The sequence below is a fragment of the Lemur catta genome, chromosome 2 (genome assembly GCF_020740605.2).
Source record: "Lemur catta isolate mLemCat1 chromosome 2, mLemCat1.pri, whole genome shotgun sequence".
NCBI classification, from domain to species: domain Eukaryota; kingdom Metazoa; phylum Chordata; class Mammalia; order Primates; family Lemuridae; genus Lemur; species Lemur catta.
This window is the reverse complement of record NC_059129.1, coordinates 52,735,648-52,757,258: the sequence shown is the minus strand read 5'-3', so window position 1 is coordinate 52,757,258 and position 21,611 is coordinate 52,735,648. Positions and strand designations below refer to the sequence as shown.

Sequence of the window (21,611 nt, the reverse complement as noted above, 5' to 3'; positions counted from 1 at the left end):
TCACTGCTTGGTAACTGTGTCTGTGTGTTGTGCGTGAGAGAGAGAGATTGCTTTATATTTACCTGGTGCTTTGCAGTTTACAGAATATTTTTCCACCATTTAACCTTTCAGCCTCGGTTTTCTGGAGTAAAATGAGCATAGCAAGTCAGTACCTTAGAGGGTTACTGGGCCATGGGATGAGACCATATAGGGTAAGCAGAGAGCACAGAGCGGAGATTGACCACCCGCGCGGGAGGTAGGACCAATGTTACTGTCCCTGCTTTGCAGAGGAGCGACCTTGATACCGAGTGCCTGGTTCAAGGTCACTGGGACACAGGGAGCAGTGGACTTGGTCTGACGCGCAGTCTGGGCCTCCACCCGCCAGGGCTGAGATGCGCAGAGGAGTGGGGCGGCGCTCCCGCCAGGGGGCGCGCGAGCCGGGTGACGTCATCCTCCCCTCCTCGCCGCGGGCGGGGCAGGGGCTCGGCTCCTTCGGGCTCTACCCGACCCCGCCTTGCAGCCCCGCGTTCTCGCGGTTCTGGGCTGTCCGCCCGGGGGGGCAGGGCCCCAAGTGGTGGCTCACACTGGAAATGGCTGGGATGGGAGAAGTGAGGCTTGATTCTCGAAGATTCCAGGGTCTGGAGGTGTGGGAGCGGGGAATAAACATGGGCAGGAAGGGGCAATGAATCGCCTAGATTGGGGGGGGGATGCCACCATGCTGAGGTTCGTCGTAGGAATGCCGCGTGATTCCCCGTGTCCCGGGTCTCCCACACTGACACCCTAAATTTCAACTCCATACATGTATTGTCATCCTGTATTAAGGAAGAGGAATTGGGGCCACAAATGAATGACTTGTCCGGGGTCACATAGCTGGCACGTGGAGGCCCAGGATGGAATACCCGGCTCTGAATCCAAACTGGTTGTCTCTTCCCCACCAAAAGGTCTGGGAGAGGGCAGAGGTCTTGGTGAGGGTCCTGCTGACTCACATTTAGCACTCATCTTGCAGTCTGGAACCAGAATGCCAACATGCTTATTTCCAGGGAGCACATTCCCAGCCCCCAGCACCTACCAGGAAGCCAGATCATATTGAGATGGACTGGAGGAGCCCAGCTAGGACCGAAGGCCATGGATAGGTTGGGGGTGGGGGGATCTGCCCATCTCCACATTCTGCCAACTTGTCCCAGGAACCAGATGAGCCTCAGGGTGTGGGTGGACACTGACAACCTGGTCTCAAGGCAGATCTGCTGGCTGACATCTCTGCAGATAGCCACTCTTCCTCTGTGTGTGTGTGTGTGTGTGTGTGTGTGTGTGTGTGTGTGAGAGAGAGAGAGAGAGAGAGAGAGAGAGAGAGAGAGAGAGAGAGAAGACTCAGGTTTCAGGCAGGGCCTGCTGGCCAGGCAATAGGGCTATTTCTTTAAAATGATTCTGCATTTCTCTGCTTACATCCATTTTGAATTATCATAGTTTAAACTCAAAACAATTTATTCCAATTCCTAGATTACACCTGAGCTTTCATTTCTATTTTCCACGAAGGCTGCTGATTTTACTGGGACTCTTAGCTTTTTAAGAGTGTTTAAGCCCCCACACTTCACCATAAAAGATTAAACAACACCGACATTCCTGCACTGTAATGGCAGCCACCCTAGGGACAGCAGCTATTTTAAGCAGAAATGTCCCAGGGAAAGAAGGTGATGACCATCGGCAAGTCAAGGCAGTCAGGGAAAGCTGGCAGATTCTCATGCTCAGCCCTCCCTACCTTAAAGGAAGCAAAGTGCTAGGAGGTAAGTGAAGAGGCCCTGTAGGGGAGGCTGCTGCCCTCCAAAGGTGGTGTTGCCCACACAGTGCCCACTTGTAGTTGAGAGCCACCACTGCAGTTAGGCAGGCCTGGGAGGGGCTTTTGCTACAAACCTCTCAAGTTTATAGGTGAAAACAGAGGTCAGAAGAATGGAAATGAAGTAAGGAGACCAATTTTGGGGACATTTGCCATTTGAAAATTTGAGGCAAAAAATATTCTAGTAATTTTCTTCAACATCAATGCAAGTACATTAAGGGAGAAAGTGACTGTATCCTAAATATTTTTTTCCTCCTTCAAATCAGTGCTGGGTTTGAGAGGAACCTACTTAACATCTCCTCTCTCTCCCATGAGCACAGGCTAGGCTGGACATGATGGTTCACACCTGTAATCCTAGCACTTTGGGAAACTGAGGCAGGAGGATCGCTTAGGGGCCAGGAGTTTGAAACCAGCCTGGGCAACATAGTAAGACCCCATCTCTACAAAAAATTAGTCAGGCATGGTGGCGTGCACCTGCAATCCCAGCTACTTGGGGGGCTGAAGTGGAAGGATTGCCTGAGTCCAGGAGTTCTAGGCTGCAGTGAGCTATGATCACACCACTGTACTCCAGACTGGGTGAAAGAGTGAGACCCTATCTCTAGAAAAAAAAGAAGAAGAAGAAAAGTCACAATGTTATGAAAGCTTTGAGGGGCAGAGAAGAAATTATACAAATTGGCTGTTGCTGGTGTAGGATCGGGAAATGCTTGGGGTGACAGAAGCAAGCTCCAGGGACAGGGACCAGCATATCCCTAAATTTGTTTTCAGATTATTCTTGTGGCCATGTATGTGACAGATTGGAAGACCTGGGAGGAAGTGCCCAAAGGCCAGGCAGGAAGTGGTGTGGGGACGTAAGGAAGAAATATAGGCTCCCTGAGGGGCAGCTGGCGCTGAGGACGGATGCCAATAGGGTTCTCAGGGTTTGGGTACAATGGGGACAGCAGGGAGGACTTTGGACCAGAGCCCTCAGGCTGTGTTTTCAGCTTGATTCACTGCCAGAGGGCACTGCTAACTGGAGGAAGGGTGCTCAGGGAACCCCTCAGCTTCTGAACCTGATAGGAAAGAAATACCTTGTTTTCCTCCACCTCAGATACATACTCTGCTTTGACAAATTAGTACATGGACTTGTTCCCAGTACAATGGTATACTTAATCACCCCATTAGGGCTCAGAGCTCATCCAAGAGCCTTAAACATGTGCTAACAGCCCTTAATGAGGCCTGAAGCCCTCAATTAAGTTAAACTCCTGTGAGAAAGGAAGCCCTGATGAAGGTGCCGACTCAGTAGCAATCTGCTGGTCAGGGATCAGTGGGCAGCCCCTGCTGAGCTGAGCCTCGCTGAGGAGTCTGTCCCTGGGGGGGGCGGGTACAGAACTCTGCTCCCACCTCCAGTCAGGCAGGCATGCTTGAGAAGTGGGTCCCAGTGTAGGGACCCCCCATTGAGAAACTCCCATAGTCCCACATCAACCCGCCCCCTCCCCAAGCCAGAGTTTGGGGTTGAAACGGGGAAGGTCTGACTCCAGTGTGAGGACACATAGGCCCTTTGTTCCCCGGGAAGTCTGGCAAGCTGAGCTTTGGTGTCAGGGCAGAGTGCCAGGTAGGGGAGAACCCTCGGGCTCAGTCTCTTCCTGCCCAGTGGTGTGGGAGTACGGCCAGGAGCTGGCCAGTTCTGCAGCGCTCATTCCTGGGCTGAGGACAGAGTGGAGGGGGTGGCAGTGAAGACAAAGGAAAAACGGGGAGCTGTCTCTATCCCCAGTCCTGTGAAAGAAGGAATGAAGCAGCAAAAAAATACTTGGCCTTTCTCAGCCTGGGCCAGCAGTCCCCATGTCCTGGTTCCAGGCCTGCCCCTCCCCTGAGGCCCCAGCAGGGGGCACTGCAGCCCCTCTGAGGCCAAGAGTCCTACCCCCCCCACCTGCCCTGAACCCAGGCCCAGGCCTGGCCAAGGCCCAGCTGGGTCATGCTCATGCCCCCAGACTCAGGCTGCCAAGCCCTCTGCCCTCTCCAGGGCATGAAACCATGGCTAGAGGACACAGGGAGCCATGGAGAAAAAAAAAAAGGGTTTAATTAGAGAGCCTCTGAAGGCACCTGGTTTCTGTCAAATATAAAAAAAGGCAGTAAAATAGCAACTGTACAGGGTGCATGATGGGTAGGAACTGGGCAGGGGGAGCTGGGAGGGGCACGTGGACAGAACGGAGGAGGAGGCACGTGGGGAGAAAGTGGGGAGGGGAAGTACCAGATCAGACCACACAACGGTCAGTCCTGATCGCTAGCCACCCCTGGTACAGGCAGACAGATAGACAGACAGAGACACACACACACACATACTCTGAGCCCAAGAACCTCTGCTGCCCTGTTCAAGGAAGGATCGGAGCCAAGTGTGGAGAAAAGCAGATGCAGACACTGTGCCCCTCCCTTGACTCTGACCCTCAAGCCCACAATGTCCCCACTGTCCATCCACAGAGGCTGCCTCCCCAGGGCCTGGACATCCAGGCCCAGCACAGGCCATGAGAAAGAAAACCTCCAGACCACCCCTGCCCATGCCAGGCAGGAGAAGGAAGGGGGAGGAGGCAGGCAGGCAGTGCAGTCCTTCTGTCCATCCACGGTCACACAATTGCCCGGAACAGGAAGGAGAAGATAGCCCCCAGCGCCAGGCCCAAACACAGAAAGAAGGCCATGATAGTTCCTGCTGTCTCTGCCTCAGCTGGCTTCACTTTCCTAAAGGAGGAAGGGCAAAGCTACCTTAGGATGGCCCCTGCCCCGGCCCAGAGCATCTAGCGTGGAAGGAGGGCTAAAGGGAAACGCGCCTAAGTACTCTTCTGCTGACTAACCCATCCTGCCTTCATACCCCAACCTGGCTTTTCCCTCCTGAGGGAGCGTGTACTGGGGCCATCTTTCAACCTCCCCTGAGAGCCCCCCTCCCACATCTCCGCCGAGGTAAGCTTGGGCACCCACTCCTCCGCTACCTACCACTGCCCTCAGCCTAGGGGCCCCTCCCCAGCCCCATCTCCCCTCTCAGCTCCAGAATCAGGGACTCTCCTTTTGCCCTCTCTCCTTCAAATGAGTCCCCCACTAGAGTCCTAGAACCTGCCCAATGCCACCGAGTTCCCCAACCCAGCCCCACTCACTTGGGCCCAAAGCACATGCAGAGGCTGGCGAGGTAGCCGTTGGAGAAGGCAAAGGCAGCCATGAAAAAGATGAACCAGGCGTCGTGCTCAAAGACCACAGCGAGGTAGCGGCGGGGCTGGACGTTGCACAGCAGCAGCAGGGGCACAAACACCACCCGGGCCAGCACCAGGCCTGGCAGCCAACGACTGTCCTTCCCAGGCTGTGGGTATCGGGCAGTGTTTCAGCCCCGGCTGGTCCCCAGGGCACAGCCAGGCCCCCAGGGCTCCATCTGGGGCCCCTCAGGACCTGAAAGAAACTTCAAAGCCTGGTTACTCTTAGGAGAGTTCTGACTGGGGGCGCACAGTGAAGCCTTCTGGAATGCTGGAAATATTCTACATCTTGAACTGGGTGTGTATGCAAATACACATATTCATTATGTTGTACACTTAAGACTTGTACACCTAACTATACATAAATTATGTCTCAACTGGGAAAAAAATGGTCCACTTACCACCATACTTTCTGGGTCTCAGGCTGGACTCTCCCCTCCCCCAGGGGCCTAGTGAGCCCTTCCTCCACTTACCCACATTAATACAGCGGTGAGGCTCCGGCCCAGCCAGTCAAAGATATTGAAAGTCAAGAAGCAGGACACAGCAATGAAGTAGTTTCCTGGAAGAGTAGGAAGAGGAGATTAGATTAGGGGATGGTTATCAGGCCCCGAGAGACAGATATAGCAACCCTGACCCTCACTGGGCCTCAGCTTCCCCAACAATAAAATGGAGAAGATGCTTCCAGCCCAGGGAAGGGCAAATGGACCCAGGAAAGTCTAGCTGGGGAGAAGGTAACCCAGGCTCCCTCTCACCCCGACTCCCAGCCCGGCTCAAGATCCTGTCTGTCTCCATCCTGGGAACCTGTGGCATCCTCACCCCAGGCGCTGGTGCCCGCGATGCTGGACTTGACCTCAACAGTCACAGCGGGAAACATCCCAATGGTGATAGTGAAGATGAAGCAGACAGAGAAGGCCAGGACTGAGATCTGGAGAGAAGGGGAAGGGGATTCACCCAGGTCCCTGTGTCTTCATGGTGGCTGGGCATTAAAGAACCAAGAATCCCCACCCTTCTCTCTCTCACACGCACACATACACGCACACACACACACACACACGAAAGAATCCAGGAGAGTGACTGTCTCAAGTCTGAAAGGGAGGAGGTGGGAGGCAGGGGAGAAGGAACAAAAGGAGAGAAAGAGGGTGAGGGGCAGAGGGCAGGACACCCTGCCCCACGTACGTTTTTGAGGATGGCTCTGATACAGTGGCTATTGTTGGTGGACCCAGAGTTGGAGGCTGAAACTGCGGACTCCTCTTTGCCTGCTCTTGGCTCCTCTCCTGGGGGGTGACAGGTTGTGGAAGGACCTTCAAGTTGTGGGGAAGACAGAGTAACAGGAGATGACACAAACATTCCCCCAAAAGGGCTGGGATTAGTTGGAGGCGGACACCTCCTTTGCCAGTCCACAGCCACATCCTAACCCTAGCCTAGAGCTCCCCTTTAAGTCCCCACACCTAGAGACCCGTGAGGCCTGACCTCTCCCAAGGACCTCAGGTCATGGGACTCCCTGTCCAAGAATCTGAACTTGCCTCCCACCGCCTTTGGTCCAAATGCCTCAAGCATTCAAGATCATCCAGGATCTCCCCCCATTTTACCTTTCCCAGCACTTATTTCCTGTTGTCACCTCACCCCATCCCTGGTCCCCTGTCCTTTGGCTCAGGCCTGCCAGGTAAAACAGTATACTTGTTCTTGTCCTCTTCGCTCACGCTGCCCCCCACCTGGCATGCTGTCCCCACCCCAGCTTCCTCAGGCTCTGCAGACCTTTGCTAATGAGGTCCAACTTGGTCTCCTGCTCCCCAGGCCCTTCGAGCTTGAGCTGTTGGTAGTAGCGGTAGAATTCCTATCAAGTAAGGGAGACGGGGGGTGGATTCAGAGGCAGAATCTTCAGAATTCCTGCCTCCCCCAGTTTTCGGCCTCCAAACACCCTTGGTTTGGAACCCCAGACCCCTGGGACCCCAAACCCCAGCTCGCCCAATTTGCTCACCAGCCGGGGCAGGCACAGGTAACAGATGATGGTCAAAATGATAACGACACAGGCTGTGATAAAGTAGCCGAAGGCACTTTCTGACAGCTCCGAGCCACCTGGGGTGGTGTCAGTGATCAGAGACAGGCCCCGTCCCCTCCCCCCCCCACCAGGGCACCGGGCGGATGGACAGCAGGACTTACTGGCAATGGCACAGATCATGGCCACCGAGGCGAAGAAGCCTGCTAGGCCCTGGCCACTCATGATGGGGGCCGTGTAGCTGGCGGGCAGGAGGCCAGCCAGTCCGAACAGGCTGCCCTGCAGGATGGCACCAAATGCTGGGGGAACAGGGTGGGCATCAGCAGGGAGCTGGGGCTGGAAGTCAGGGGTTCCTGTAACTCCTGCTTTATTCCCAGTGAGTCTTGACACTGAGCTGCCCCTCTCTCTGCACCCCACAACCCTGGTTCAAGCCTGCTCAGGCCTCTCAATCCCAAGTGCCCCCCACAGCATCCACTCCCTTGGATGGGGGAGGGACGGGCCCTCCCCAGGCTGACGGCAGGTCTGAAAGAAGGGCAGGGGTATGTGGGAGGTCTCAGCCTACAGGCCCCCTCCTGGCTTACAGTTAATGAGCATGATCTTGACCATGGTGATGATAAAGAATGTCAGCGCATCCAACTGCACCTTCACCAGGATGGCAGTGATCAGGAACACCACCAGGATGGCCACCAGGCTGCCCAGGATCCGTACCGACTGGGGGATCCTGCCAGGGGAAGCCGAGGGTGGCAGAGAGGGGTGGGCAAACCTGGGGCCCAGCCCAGGGGTGCAGGAGGCGTCGAGGGTCCGGCTGGGGTGGGGCTGGGTGCTCACCTCTGATGCAGGAAGGAGTTGAGGCAGGTGAAGAGCAGCAGGGGCAGCATGGCACATACGGTCATGACATTGTTGAAGAGGGCACTGAGAGAGTTCCGGGCTAGTGAGGCTGTTGTGGGGGCAGCTGAGGCCTGGATGTCTTTGCTCAGTCTGGCAGTGACCAAGGACACATTCTGGGACATGTCCAGGCGGTTTGTGAAATACTGTGTGGGTTGCAGAGAGGAGTGTTGAAATCTCTCTCTGTGCCCGCAGGTACAGACTCAGGACCCGCATGCCCAGTGGACATGCCCCCCAGAGCCCCCTCCCTCTAGTCTCACCTGTGTGGCCGTCATGAAAAAATTCCAAGGGAGCAGCGTCCCCAGACCCAGCATGAACAAGATAAGCCAGACAGCTTTGTATCTGGAAGAGGAAAGAGGGACCAAGTGACAATGACCCACCACCCCACCCCCTTCCCAGATCAGTCCTGGGGAAGCTCTGTCCCTCCCTGCCTGTCAGTCTCTCCTGATGTCCCAGGGCACAAGACATTTGTGCTTGTGTCTCTTATGGGGGTGGGTGGGGTGAGGGGCTGTCCCGAGATAGGGAAAAGGGCACACAGACCACAAAAGGGTCAGCTGGAATTCAGGGAGGAGGGCTGGGTCAGAGAATGGCATGGCTAACAGGATCCTGGTTCTCAGTCCTGGAAGGCCCTGGGGACCCTGCAGGCTGGGAACCAGTGTGACCCACACATCCGGAGATGGTTTTGGAAACCCTGCGAAAGAGTTGGGGGTGGGCGGGTGAGTGAAAAAGCAGACAACAAGTGACTTCCAGCCCCACTAGGCAGGCTGGAAGTGATTATGCAGTCTGGGCAGGGACTGTGTGGTTCCCTGAAGAGGATTCTGAGGTTGAACTCTCAGACCACTCTGGACCTAGAAGGGGCAGGCGGGCAGGGTGCCTCAGGGCAGCTGGGAAATGAGGGAGTTAGAGCTATTTTCTCCTGGCCCCGACAGAACTGGTTTTGTAAGTCATACCACCCAGGGCAGGCCAGGAGGTACGGGGCCACTGGACGTCATCTGAGCTCCAGAGCGGTAAACAAGGGCTGCTCAGCTTTGACCGGGGCAATGTCCCAATCCCTATACCTCAAGGCCTGTCTGGGACAGGCCAGCTTCCCCCAGGTAGCCCTTGCCTGCAAGCTTAGGAACCCCAGCCCCCCATCCAAGATCTCCAGATGTGTCTGCCATGCCCTCCTCACAGCCAACACTAGCTTTCTTCAGAGATGGCAGCAGAAAGCCCAAGGCAGTGAGGAGACAGGTCGGGCCAGAGTGTGGGGGCCTGGACCACTAGCAGGCCTCTCACAGGGAGGGCCTGGTGAGCACCCCTAGCAGGTAGGTCTGAGCTATTACAACCGCAGCCCCAAGTTCCTCACAGACACACTCCCCCTGCAGTAGAGAAGCTAAAGTCTTGGTTCAGAGGCCCAGATGGAGGGAAGGCTCCCAGTCAAGGGCATACAGGACAGATGGCTCCGAGGTGGGGCTGGGAAGTGAGCAAGCAGTGTGACCAGGTGGATGGAGACGGGAGGGGGCTTCAGGGAGCTGCCCAGGAGCAGAGAGGCTGGGATGAGGGGCCTGGGATCAGGAGAGGGAAGGCAGTGAACCACCTGGGCCCGCACTTACTGTGCCTCCTAAATTCTCTCCCCCACAGATAAACCCCTGTGAATGGATACTCTTACCTCTATTTTACAGGTGGGGAAATGGTCCCAGAAGGATCGAGCAAAGTGCTCCAGGCCTCCTAGGCAGAAGTGGCCTAGTCTCACAGCCTTTGGCACAGGAGGGAGGTGGGGTGGGCAGAGGGGATGTGAGGGGTTTGGGGACCTGCGTTGGAGGGAAGGACAGAGCCTGACACCCAGAAGGCATCTTGGACCTTCCAGGAATCACCTCCTCAACTCTCTTGGGTCCTAGACCCCTAGGAGAAATTAAATCATGCAACCACCTCTTTTTCCAAAACACACATTCATGATCCTAACTGCAAGTCTAACTTGAGGGTGTTCAGGCTCCAGAGGTGGGGAAGTGAGAGGAAGGTTAGATCAAGGACCAGGGTAGGCCGAGGTCGCCTAAGCTAGAGGCCCCAGGGCAGTTCAGCCAGATGTGCTCTGGAATGAGAGGTGCTGCCAAGCATCTCCCCACAGTGGTGGTGAGAGGAGCCGGAAGCTGCTGACTGGCTGGAGAGCAACAGTGGAAACACTGACAGGCCAGGGAGGGACCGCTGCCCACCCACCTGGCCCTCCCCACAAACGCCCCAGCCAGCACCCAGCCAAGGCATGCACGGTCCCACCCCTGATGCAGACCTCACTCACAGCAACTCCAAATTCCGACGGACGACACACCCAGCCCCTGGAAACCCATTCCCTGGATCCACAGCCCAGGCCCCCTCCCTTACCTGTCCTGAGGCTGGTGGCTGGTTGTCATGGCGATGATGTTCTCAGCTTTGCCTGGTTGATAGCTCTCTCCCTCTGGTACCTGCTCGGGGCAGAAGCAGTGTGAGGCTCAGTCTTGGCCCTGAGTCCCCACAGGCCTCCTTCGACTCTTGGGGGGAGGAGGGGGCAGGGCAGGCAGAGCAGGCAAGCTGAAGAGTCCAGCAGGACCCCCTCTGGGCCCTGCCCCTCAGGATCACTCAACTTGACCCCTCGTCGGCCCCCTGGCCCCACAGACCTGTCCCGTTGGGCCCCCCTGCCTGCTCAGGCTCTACCTGGCTCCTAGCCTGGCCGCTGCCACTGCTATTTTTATCCAGCAGCCGAAGCAGTTTATAAGCTGGGAAACAGGCGGGTGGAGAGCGGGAGGGAAGGAGGAGGAAGTACGATTGAGAGGGAGGGAAAGACAATCAAAGGCAGCAGGGAAGAGGATGAGAGCGGTCAGGGACAGTGATGACAATGGAAGGAAGGAAACAAAGTGGAGACAGAGCAGAGGGTAAGAGGGAGCAGAGGAGGAGGGCACCAAACAAACAGATCTGCAGGAGCAGGGACTACAGGGATGATGACTGAGGGCAAGCCAGACAGGCCTCTCCACCCTCCCTGGGGAGCCCCTAGACTCATGGTTTGGGTGGGCTTTGGAGAGCATGTCTCCTCCTAGGGGCACACACACCCCAGCCTCTCTGCTAGTGGCATTTAACCTTTCTTTCCAGCCACTGCCCAGGGGCTTCCTACTTGCTAGCCGGTTTTCTAGGAAAGTATTTCACAATGGGAGTGGGGAAATAGCCCCTCCCACAGTCCAGCATGGCCACTCCCCCCAGTTCTGGCCTCAGAGTCAACCAGTTCCCCCTTAGTTCCTCTCGGTGTCAGCCCCAGGCCCCTGTCCTCTTCCCCTTTCTGAAAGTGACCTTGAAGGGAAGACTGAAGGAGCGGAGGGCACAGGCTCTGACTAACTGCGTAGTCTCAAAGCTCCTAATCTGCAGCCTCAACGTCCCTCTCTGCTTCCCACCTGCGTTGAGGGAGGCCCCCTGGCACCAGCAGATTAAATAGCTTTCCTGGTGGATGGCATGGGAAGCCAAGCAGACATGCACTGGCACATTCCCCACACAAGGGCCTAGCTCTGGGATTAGGTCTCGCTGTTTGGGGCATGAGAACAGGCTTCCCCGCCCTCCTGTGGGCACTCACCGGACCCCCAGACTCGCCCACAGAAGGGTCAGAGCAGAGGGGGCCTGGACAGTCTCTAGGAGGTGCTCCTAGGCCAGGTTCAGGCAGCAGGACTTGTCTGCGGGCTCCTGGGTGAGGGTCCAGAATGAAAACGGTGGCACAGGGCACATCAGGAGAGAGTCCCTTAGGCTTCATGGGCCCCATTCTGAGAACCTCACAAGTGAAGAAGCAGAAGCACAGCCAGCCAGGAGATAAAAGGCCACCCGTAGCTAGCACGTAACTAGCTCTGGAGATAAGAGAACAAGGAGGCTCAGCAGGGGAGCTGAGGCCCCAGCCTCACAGGTGCAGCCATGGCGCCAGGCCCTGCCCTGAGACAAACAAATGCAGCTGGCCACCCTGAGACCCTCAATGGGCTTTTCCAACCCTCCCTGGGTAAATTCCAGACTCTCCAAAGGTCTTCTTGGGTTGCAGGGCAGGGAGGGGAGGAGCAGACCCACACACCTCCAAATGGAGGCATAGGATCCTTCCACTCATCCTCCCAACAAATATTTACTGAGGACCTGCATGACAGCTAGGCACTGTTCTAGGCAATAGGACCCAGTGATGAACAATAGTATTTACATTTTCTAGAGGGGTGGAGGCAAGAGGGCCCCACTGGGGTGGGGGATGGGGAAGAAAAGGCCCAGGTCTCAAGTTTTCTATTAGGTAGCAGGGAGGGCACCCCCCACCACCACCTTTTCACCTCAGCACACCCCTGTGCCCTCCCCCCCCACCCCCAGGCAAGGCTCTTGGCAGTTAAGAGCAGGTGCAGCTTCAAGCCAAATGGGAGACTGGTGTGGGGGATATAGCTCCCCTTACCCTGGGTAAAACTGCCTTAGGCTTAGAGAAGAAGAATTTATTTCTGCCCTCCTCCCAGCTACACCCTGCTTTCTGTTCTCAGCAGTCCCTACCCCAGTCCTGAGCACCCTTTAACTCCATAGGCAGCCCCGTCCTCCTGCCCACATCCTAACGGCTGGCCAGCCTAGATGTTTTGCTCCTGTCTGCCTTTGCCCAGCAGCAATCAGGGATCTGATAGCAGCTCAGAGAATCTGGTATCTTTCCAGGCACGCCCTGGCCTGCCAAGATGGGGCCCTGAAAGCAGCCACCAAATTGAGCACCACCCTATTCCCAGGTTCTCAACATCTCTCATGCACCCCAGCTTCTAGACACCCTTGTGGTAGCACCAAATTCTCCACTCCCCAGGATTCCATATGAGGCCAGCCACTACCTGCAGATCCCCCTCTTTTCCTCACAACCACCCATAAACTAGTACTAGATTGTTGCCACTGAACAGATAGGGCTGGCTGAGGTTCAGAGAGGTTGATTCACTTGCCTAAGGTCACAGAGCCCAGTGAGTGAGGGAGCCAGGATTCAAATTCAATATACAGCTCATTCTAGGCTTCTTCTAGGTCAGGGAGGGAGATATAAAGGCTGCTTCTCAGTTAGCCCTGGAAACTGGAAGATGTGGTGGGGGGGACTCTGCTCCAACTAAAGGAAAAAAATGCGGTGGGGGCCAACATCATTCCTAGTCTGTGTTACCTGTAAGATAAACTTGTAATTCATTATCAGTGTGGAATTGGATAGGCTTTAGTTTTAGGGGCTAGACATAGGTACAATTTGCATGTCCTTGTTTATGAGAGGTTAGCAAGGAATTTCCTTAATGGATGATCTGTGGGGCCAGTTCTTCCCAAGTGTCTGAGGCTTTTATCTTCTCTTTTGCATAAGGAGTTGGGGTGGGGGCGCTGAGATTTTGATTTTCTTTTAACATTTTTATACCTGGCATCACTGTCATGCATAAGACAGCCCACCCCCTCCCCATCACACACTTGCTAGCACAGAGAGCTCACACAGGCAGGACAAGCTGGGGGGTCTGGAGGTTAGTGAGAGAAGTAGGCAAAGGCCACGGGGTTAGAGAGAGAGTCCGGAGAGGAGTAAGGGGCAGGGGTGTAACCAGCCTTCACCCACTACTGCTCTCCTCTTGTAAGAAAACCTGGGTTTGTGTGTCCTTGTCCTTTCACTCTCTCACACTCATAGTAAATGAGTAAATTAGGACGCGTCCAGGGAGCAGAAGCCAGCGACACGAATGTGGCCAGTAAAAGCTGGGGGTTAAAGAGACAGCTCCTCCACCTCCATTAGCGTCCCTCCAGCCTCACCCCTCACCTCATCCCCCTCAGCCGGCGCAGTCAGCGGCGCAGCCCCTCCCCTGTACCAACAACTAGATCGATCGGGATTAACCAACCGTCCACTCGCCTGCCCCTTCGGAGGTTAGCGTGACTGCAGCGGGTTTTAGGCCGGGGAAGCAGGCTGCCCACGCCCTGCTCGGGTCCTGTCCCCGCAGGGTCCCCAGGCGCCCCCCGCCGGTGCACGCCACGTGCTGCGCGGCGCCGCACGCTCCGCGCGCGGGAAGCGAGTGCCCCACCTGGCGTCCCCTCTCAGGGCGGCGGAGCTGTCAGGTCCGGCCTCCCTACCCTCGTGGCAAGCGGGCAGTGGCGCCTCTGCCCCGGCCGTCCCCAGCTCCCCAGCTCCCCAGCCCCCCAGGCCCCAGCCCCGGGCACCTTCTGGAGAAGGACTCCTTCTTCGCCGAGATCGGCGCGCTCTGCCGGCAGCTTTCCGCGCCCGCCTGAGCACATTCAAACCCACCCTTGGCTGGGCCCTCCCGGGCCCAGCGCCGGCCACCATTTCCCCCAACACGGGCCCGCCCCCAGCCCCGCCCCCGGCCCGCCCCTGCCACCCGCACAGCGGCTCTGCACGCTCTGGGGCCCGCACCTCGAGACCCTGCGCCCCTAGGGGCCGCCCGTTCGCGTTCCCATTTCAGTAGATAGGACCTCTTTGGCCGCTGGCACACCAGAGCCTGCCCGTCGTGTGGGGCACATGGGGCTAAAGGGGTACAGACCCACAGTGGACACTCCTAGTCTCCTCCGCGCCGGTTACGCACACTGCTACAGATTGCGTCTCGGGACTCTCCGTCTACAAACCCTCTGCTCAGACAGGCCCAGACGTCCCCATTTCCACACTCCATCTCAGATGTTCCGTTATCCTTCCCAAATCCTGCCCACTCCACTTTTCCCTCACACTGCACCTATTTTTCCAGCGCCCTCCTTCCAATGCCACCTTCTTTTCAGGCCCCTCCTCCTTTTCTTTTACTTCAAAACTGCCTCTGCCTTCCCCCCTCCAACTCCATCTCCTGTTGGGATCCCTCCAACTTCACTGTTCTGTGACCTGCATGGTGGGCTTTCCCACCTCTGACACATACAAACCTGGCCACAGACACACAAACGCCACACCACCCACAACTTTGACTTGGAAGGCATGTGTGGCTCTGTGTGTGTGTGGAGAGGGGGTCCAGACGAAGCCCTGTAGCCTCCTCATGAGTCACCCTTTCTAAATCCAGCACTTTGGAAAACTGAGGCACAGTTGGGAATAGGAAGAGAAACAGCCAGGAACAGCCTTGCATCCTGAGTGAATCCCATTGTCCCAGCCTGGAGATATTCCTCAGAGGCGGAAGCCTTGCTGAGCTCTACATCCTCCACTAGCTGAGGAGGAAGGGGGTGGGCGTGCTGAGAAGGTGGTCTGTGGTGTACCTTCAAGGGACAGGGAAGGACTCTTGTTTTTGTTGGGCAGTAAATGGGGTGGGGTGGGATAGGGGTCACTCACTGCCCCTACAGCCAGCACCCAGTGCCAGAGGACGATCCAACAGCTAGTAAGGTCTGGAGGAGAGAAAATGCAATCCAGGCTGCCCACCTCACCCCCAGCTACGCAGAGGCCTGTCCCCTCCAGACGCTATAGACACTGATTAACAATTAGCAATAGACACTGATTAACAATTAGCCCCATAGAGATAAGTAGAGTCACACCCTCTCCCCAGAGAAACAGACTGGGCCCTGAGGAGAGAGGTAGCTTTTCACTTAGGGTAGGTGGGCTCTCCCCAGGCTACTTCAGAGAGGCAGAGAGGGTGTCCCCAGCCTTCTGGCTCCATGTTCCACAGAAATGACACACATCTAACCCCCCAGCCCTAAACCAAACACAGGGCAGGAAGACAATATTTTTCTAGGCGCTGCCCCGTGGCTTGAGAGTGGTTTCATGTCTATCCACAACCCCCTGGTTCCTGCCCTCATGTTTGTCCAGTCTCTCTCTCTTCCTCTCCTAGCCCTCCTCTCCCCTCTTCCTTGGCCCCTGCTTCTCTTCCCACCTTCCTTTCCCCTTCTCTGAGTCTGTGGGGGTGGCAGGCATAGTTGCCAGACAGATCAGCCAGACACGGCCAGGCTGGTGGTCAGTGGCTACAGTTGTGTGCAGACGGGTCTGGAAATGGAAGGAAACCGGAGGGAAGTGGTGAGGGTCGCAGGCCAGAATGGAGAAAGTTGGTTCCTCTCCCCACCCCCGCTGGGGCCAGGCGGGCTCAGCAGATGGCAACAGCCAGGGCCATTATTGTTGGAGAGAAGCCCATCTGGCGCACACCCTGCCTGGGCCCCCAGCCAGCATCCACACCCCTCCGGAGCTGCCTCCCTAGGCAGAGGCGGTTGCTGGGTGCCAGGGCCCTCTGCTGGACAGCCCCTGGAGCCCCAACTCAGCCTTGCCCAGAGTTTTTCTAGCCAAACCCTGCCAGTCCTCTTCACCCTCTGCCCAGTCTTAGGGCGCTCTCTCTCCCTGGGCTCCTTCAGGTCCCTATCACAGGAGTGGGGTGGAGTAGGGAGGGCTGGTCCAGCTGCACCCCCACTCTCTACCCTATTTGGGTCTGTGGCTTGCCCCAGACTCCCTCCTCTCCTTTGCAGGCCCCACGTGTGCCTCACCACCTCACATGCAGTCCTATCCCTCCCCAGGCCTGTGTCTTTTCAGCTGTCACCAACAAGCCATGTGTTTGCTTAAGTGTTTTCTGGCCTGGAGGTCTGTCACCAGCACATGTCTCAAGACTGTCTATGTTCTCAGTTGTGTTTGTGACTATATTGCCATGGCTCCCGGGCAGGGCTGAGACTAGGGAAGAGGCCATTGAGGCACTGGTTCAGGCTCAAAATTTAAGGCAGTGCCAAAAAACACAGTAACCAAGATAAATTGTAATGCAATGTCTAAAAATCAAAGTTAATGAGAAGAATCCATGATGAATAAAACATCAAAATTTTAAATAAAGGCAGGTGTGTACACAGGGTGGGTACAGGATCAGGGTTCAAGAAGACTTAAATCTTTGTTCGCTAGGTCTGGGCTTGGTCTTCTAGCCTCATTTCCCAGACGTCTGCCCACTACCCGCAGCCTCTGCTCTGGAGAGGTCTCTGATCTTGGGGGAATCTGTACGGTGGTGGTGGGCTGACGGGGGCAGGGCGAGGGGAAGGCAGCTATCTAACTGCAGCCTTTCAAAGTCCCAGAAAACTATCCCCTCCTCCAGAAACCGCAGATTCCGGCCCCACCGATAAACTCTACCGGAGTAAGTCCCCCTACGCGGCCAGCGGGACCCGCGGGGCAGCGTGAGAACCGCGCAGGCCCCGCCCCCCCCGCACCGGGCCCTCCCCCGGGGCCCCCGCCTCGCGCACCTGCTGACACTTGGGAGTCGGCATCCGGACTGGGGCTGAGGGATGGGGCAATTCCCGGGCTGGCGGGCCCCTGGCCTCTCTCCTCACCTCCTGGCTGGGGCCGTAGCCATGGCTCGAGAGCGCGGCTCGTGCCGGGCCCGACCGGTCCCTGCCGCCGGGCGGGAGAATGGCCGCAACGGGCGATCCCGGGCCCTGCCCGCGCTCCGCGGCCGGCTCGGTCCGGCCAGGCACCGCTCGCGGCTCGGGGGCGGGGAGCGCTCCAGGCAGCGGGCGGGAAGGGAGGCCAGAGCAGGCCCAGTGGGAGGGGCCCGTCGGGCCTGGGAAGTGCGGCCGACGCGGCAGGTGCCTTTGGGCACCCGAAGCCACGGAGTGGGTCGAGGTTAGGGGCCCAGGGGCTCGGAACCCCTTCATTTCGCCTCTGCCCCCGGGTCGCCTTCCCGGGAGGGGCGAACACGTGCGCTGGCTTTTGAGGACTCCAGAAGGAAGCAGATAGGAGGTGGGTTCCGGGGTGCTGGCAGAAAGTCACGCAGGGCTCTGGTCTCACTGCTTAGCCCAGCCCTGGCTTCTGACCGGTGTGGGGAGGAGATGGGGTCCCAACAGATCTCTGTATTCTTCACTATCTTCCCCTGACCCTAGACAGAGCCCAGGATTCACTCAGGGTGGGAGAATTAATGCCTGGGAACAACAAGCAAATTACCCGGAGGCTGGCATGCAAATGTGTCTAACAACTCTTATTTGACCCCTGAGGTGCCTCCCCTTTGGGCAGGAGGAAATGGTGACGGGAATTCTTTGGGTGACCCACCCACCCCAGACCTCTTCTAGGGTGGAGTGTCTCTCAGGGGCACTGCCTCCCAGAGTGCCTGCCCACAGAGTCCCTTAGCAAACAAATCTCCCTCTTCCCAGCACCACTAGCTGAGAAGTCTCCAAACTCACTCGAGGACATTTTCCTCCCTACTGTGCGCTAGCCAGCCAATCTTCCTTGGAGACAGACTCAAGACCTTAGTGGGTCACAGTGTGACATACAGACTGAAGTTAAGCACTAGAAACAACTTCCGGGCTGTGAGAACTGAGACCTGCAATGGAATTGGTAGCAAAAGAAAGGCTTGCAGTTGTCCTCTCCTCCCCGCCCACCCCCCACCTGCTGCCTGGCCAGGTCAACTGTCTTTCAGGGAAGGAATCTGGTGATTAGACTTTCAAAGGCATCCAAAGAACTCAAATTAACAAATATTTATTGAGCACTTGCTGAATGCGGGACTCTGGGGACAGGTCTGCCTCCATACGGAAACAAGGTCTTGTTTTAAGATAGGTCCTGAGTCTGGAAGACAGTCTCTGGATTCAATTCTCATCTCTCAGCTAAATTGTCACTTGTCCCTAGGTTAAGCATCGTCCCTCACTGGACCTTGATGTCCCCATTTGCAGGGGTTAGGGGGAGGTCAGCTCCCCTCCCCCCTGAGGCCAGAGGTGATTAGGAGAGGTCTGGGGGGAGGAGGGAGAAGCAATGATCAGTTTTCTGCTAGGTGCTTGGCATCCTTCCAGAAAGACATTTCTGCTGGGAGCAGGGAGGCATTCTGGGTCAGTCCCCTCTCATGCACAGCCCCCACTATATCTTCTGCCCGCTGGGCAGGCTGAGGTCAGTGCTGGCGCCAGGACTGTCCTGCTCCAGAAGAAAGCATTTTGATGGATACAGCTGCTGCCAGGACTCATGGGCTCACTTTGGGGAGCCTAACCTCTCCTTCCTCTCCAGGCGGTCCACTCTGGAGGCCTCCCCAGCGTCCGGCCGGTGTCGCTGGCTGAGAATGAACAGCAGACAGCCCAGCAAAGCCTCTCGCATGTCCTGGGAGCCCAGGCGGCGGGCCAATCGGCGCAGCAGGGGCAGGAGGTACTGGCGGGCCAGGCGGGCAGCAGGCAGCAGCAGGCGGGACAGCAGCACTCGCAGCAGCAGCGGGAGCAGTGGCACGGGCATGATGGGGTCACGGGGTCAGTGCCTGTGTAGGCAACCCAGGCTTTAGGCTTCACTTCCTGTTCCTGCCTCACCTGGCAAAGACACGGGTTGGGCAGGAATTCCCCCTCCCATCAGTTCACAACTTCATACTCCCCAGAACTCAATTCATGGGTCATTTTTGCTTTCATGAATGCCTTCCTCTTGGCAAGGTAGCTGGAGCAGGAGGGTTCTCAGCACAGCACAGATGGGGAGACTGAGAAGGCAAGAGTAAAGCAGGAGGTGGGACCACCTACAGCCTGACATTCCCAGCTTCCTCGGGCTCCTCTTGTGCCCCGGACTTCTCATCCTCTAATCCTCCCCTCCTCTTGCCTCCTTGTCCTCCTCTGTCCACCTGGGATTCCCCAACCCTTCTCCCTCGATCTGGTGGGAGTTCTTCCCCAGGCAATTTGAATTTTTCTTCTGGGGGTTCTTGATCCTCCCTGACCTGACTCTCCCTGCCCTCCCAGTCCCCTACCCTGACCCATCAGTGGCAGCTCTCACCAGTCAGAACCGCTGCTCAGAATCAATCTCTGGCTGAATTTGCCTGCAGTGGAGATGGCCTCACTGCACACAGCACAGGGTAGCCCCACCCAGCTCAGCCCCACCAATTGCAGCTTGCTCGGGTGGGGGGAAACAATGAAGAGACAGCTGCATTCTGGCACCTGGTATATTGAGGGGAGGGGGCAGCTGGGCTGGCCCTCTCTTCCAGTCTGGGAGGAGAAGGGGGGATGGAACATATGCTGGGTTTCCCTTGCGGGGTACAGACCTCAGAGTTGGAACCCAGACTGCACTTTCTAATTGTGTTACCTTAAGCATATTGACTCTTCTGTGTCCCCTTTCCGTTCCCTCCTCTGTTAACTCAAAAACTGGGAGTAACTGGCAAGAGTAACTGGAATGCGACAGTGTATGAGACTCACTTGGCCAAACCTCGGAAACAGTAAGTCTGCAGCCCACACACACATCTGAACACCAGGCATGCTCAGAGTGGCCGATGCAGGGAGACCAGGACCCAGGCAGGCCCTTGTGGGCCCCCCTCTGAGGACAGAGATGTGGAAGCACAGTCTGCAGTTGGACACAGCTGGGTGGCATTCCCATTCCAGTAAGAAGAGGGGTGCACACTTGAGGATCCTCTTCACCTACTTCCCCCTCCTCAGATTAAATGAAATTCTGTGAGGTAGCCAGGTTTATCTCAGTGGGTTTTCAGCCTGGGTTTCATTTTGTTTTTTTAATACTGCATTCTCCTACTTCATAAAATGGGTATAATTCCTGCCTTGCTGGACTCAGATGAGAAAATGACTATGAAGTGTTTTGTAAACTTCAAAGCCTTGGGAACAAGATCGTTTATCACCATCCCCACCTCCAGTTGCCATTAACATCGTCATCACCATCATCAACAAAGACCTTAAAGAAAGCAGACTTACAAGATCAAAAAACCCTGTCCCACTTCTACCCAGAGGAAGCAGGAAAGAGGAGCTGGAGAGTATAGATTTATAGTCATAGTCTTCCTCTCCTTCCAGTTGTTTCCTGAGGAGTGTGATGCCCATTTGCTAGCCCAGGTCTGTGTGTGAGACATATATTGAGTTCACGCATATGCCAAGCCTCTGAGTTCATGATCTCACTCAGTTCTCACCACCACCCTGTAGGGTGCAATTATTATAACCAAATGAGGAAACTGAGGTTCAGGGTGGTTAAGCAATTCGTCCAAGTCACACAGCAGATAAATGGCCTCATCTTCCCCCTGACCTGCTCCTTCCCTGGGCTTCCCCATCTCTGTAAGTGGCAATTGCATCTTTAGTTAGTTACTCTGGCCAAAATCTTGCGAGTTATTATTATTATTATCATTTTTTATTTATTTTTTTAATTTTTTATTTATTTATTTTTTTTGAGACAAAGTCTCACTTTGTTGCCCAGGCTAGAGTGAGTGCCGTGGCGTCAGCCTAGCTCACAGCAACCTCAAACTCTTGGGCTTAAGCGATCCTACTGCCTCAGCCTCCCGAGTAAGCTGGGACTACAGGCATGCGCCACCATGCCCGGCTAATTTTTTCTATATATATTTTTAGTTGTCCAGGTAATTTTTACTTCTATTTTTAGTAGAGATGGGGTCTCGCTCAGGCTGGTCTTGAACTCCTGACCTCGAGCAATCCTCCTGCCTCAGCCTCCCAGAGGGCTAGGATTACAGGCTTGAGCCACCGCGCCTGGCCTATTATCATTTTTTAGAGACAAGGTCTTGCTCTGTTGCCCAGGCCGGAGTGCAGTGGTGTGATCATATCATAGCTCACTGCAACCTCAAACTCCTGGGCACAAGTGATCCTCCTGCCTCAGCAAAGTTCTGGGACTACAGGCATGAGCCACTGTGCCTGGCAGAAGTTATTCTTGACTGCTATCCTCCTATCACAGATCACTACCTGTATACATTAGCAAATCCTGGTAGCTCTACTATCAAAATATTCAGGATCTCACCACTTGTCACTGATGCTACCCTGACTACCCTCCTCTGAGCATCCATCATCCTTTGCCAGATTTATTGCAGTAGCTACCTGACTGGTATTTGTTTCCCTTTTCTACACAGTGGCCAGAAAGTTCCTTATAAAACATGATTTGCTGTCCTTATTCTGCTCAAATGGT

At 55.9% G+C, this 21,611-nt stretch overlaps 2 protein-coding genes across 10 annotated transcripts; both read right to left on the bottom strand.

Moving 5' to 3' along the window:
* Positions 1–764: 764 nt before the first annotated feature.
* On the bottom strand, positions 765–17,230 carry SLC29A1 (solute carrier family 29 member 1 (Augustine blood group)). Of its 9 annotated transcripts, none has more exons than XM_045542060.1 (14): positions 14,042–14,175; positions 11,469–11,575; positions 10,256–10,335; positions 8,161–8,242; positions 7,844–8,046; positions 7,597–7,736; positions 7,180–7,314; positions 6,998–7,095; positions 6,775–6,853; positions 6,196–6,320; positions 5,836–5,944; positions 5,493–5,578; positions 4,930–5,129; positions 765–986 (listed from the first exon to the last, which is right to left on the bottom strand). In XM_045542060.1, the coding sequence occupies exons 1-14, from the start codon at positions 14,163–14,165 to the stop codon at positions 968–970; spliced, it is 1,587 nt and encodes a 528-aa protein (XP_045398016.1). In that variant the 5' UTR covers positions 14,166–14,175; the 3' UTR covers positions 765–967. The 9 variants fall into 9 exon arrangements, with proteins under 9 accessions (XP_045398016.1, XP_045398014.1, XP_045398015.1 ...); XM_045542058.1 differs by lacking the exon at positions 765–986 and adding an exon at positions 3,849–4,519; XM_045542059.1 differs by lacking the exon at positions 765–986 and adding an exon at positions 3,849–4,519 and having other exon boundaries at positions 6,196–6,293.
* A 987-nt stretch (positions 17,231–18,217) lies between these two features.
* Positions 18,218–19,141, bottom strand: MYMX (myomixer, myoblast fusion factor). Its single transcript, XM_045542056.1, has one exon. It carries the CDS (start codon positions 18,966–18,968, stop codon positions 18,714–18,716), a length of 255 nt encoding a protein of 84 aa, XP_045398012.1. The 5' UTR covers positions 18,969–19,141; the 3' UTR covers positions 18,218–18,713.
* Between the last annotated feature and the right edge of the window lie 2,470 nt (positions 19,142–21,611).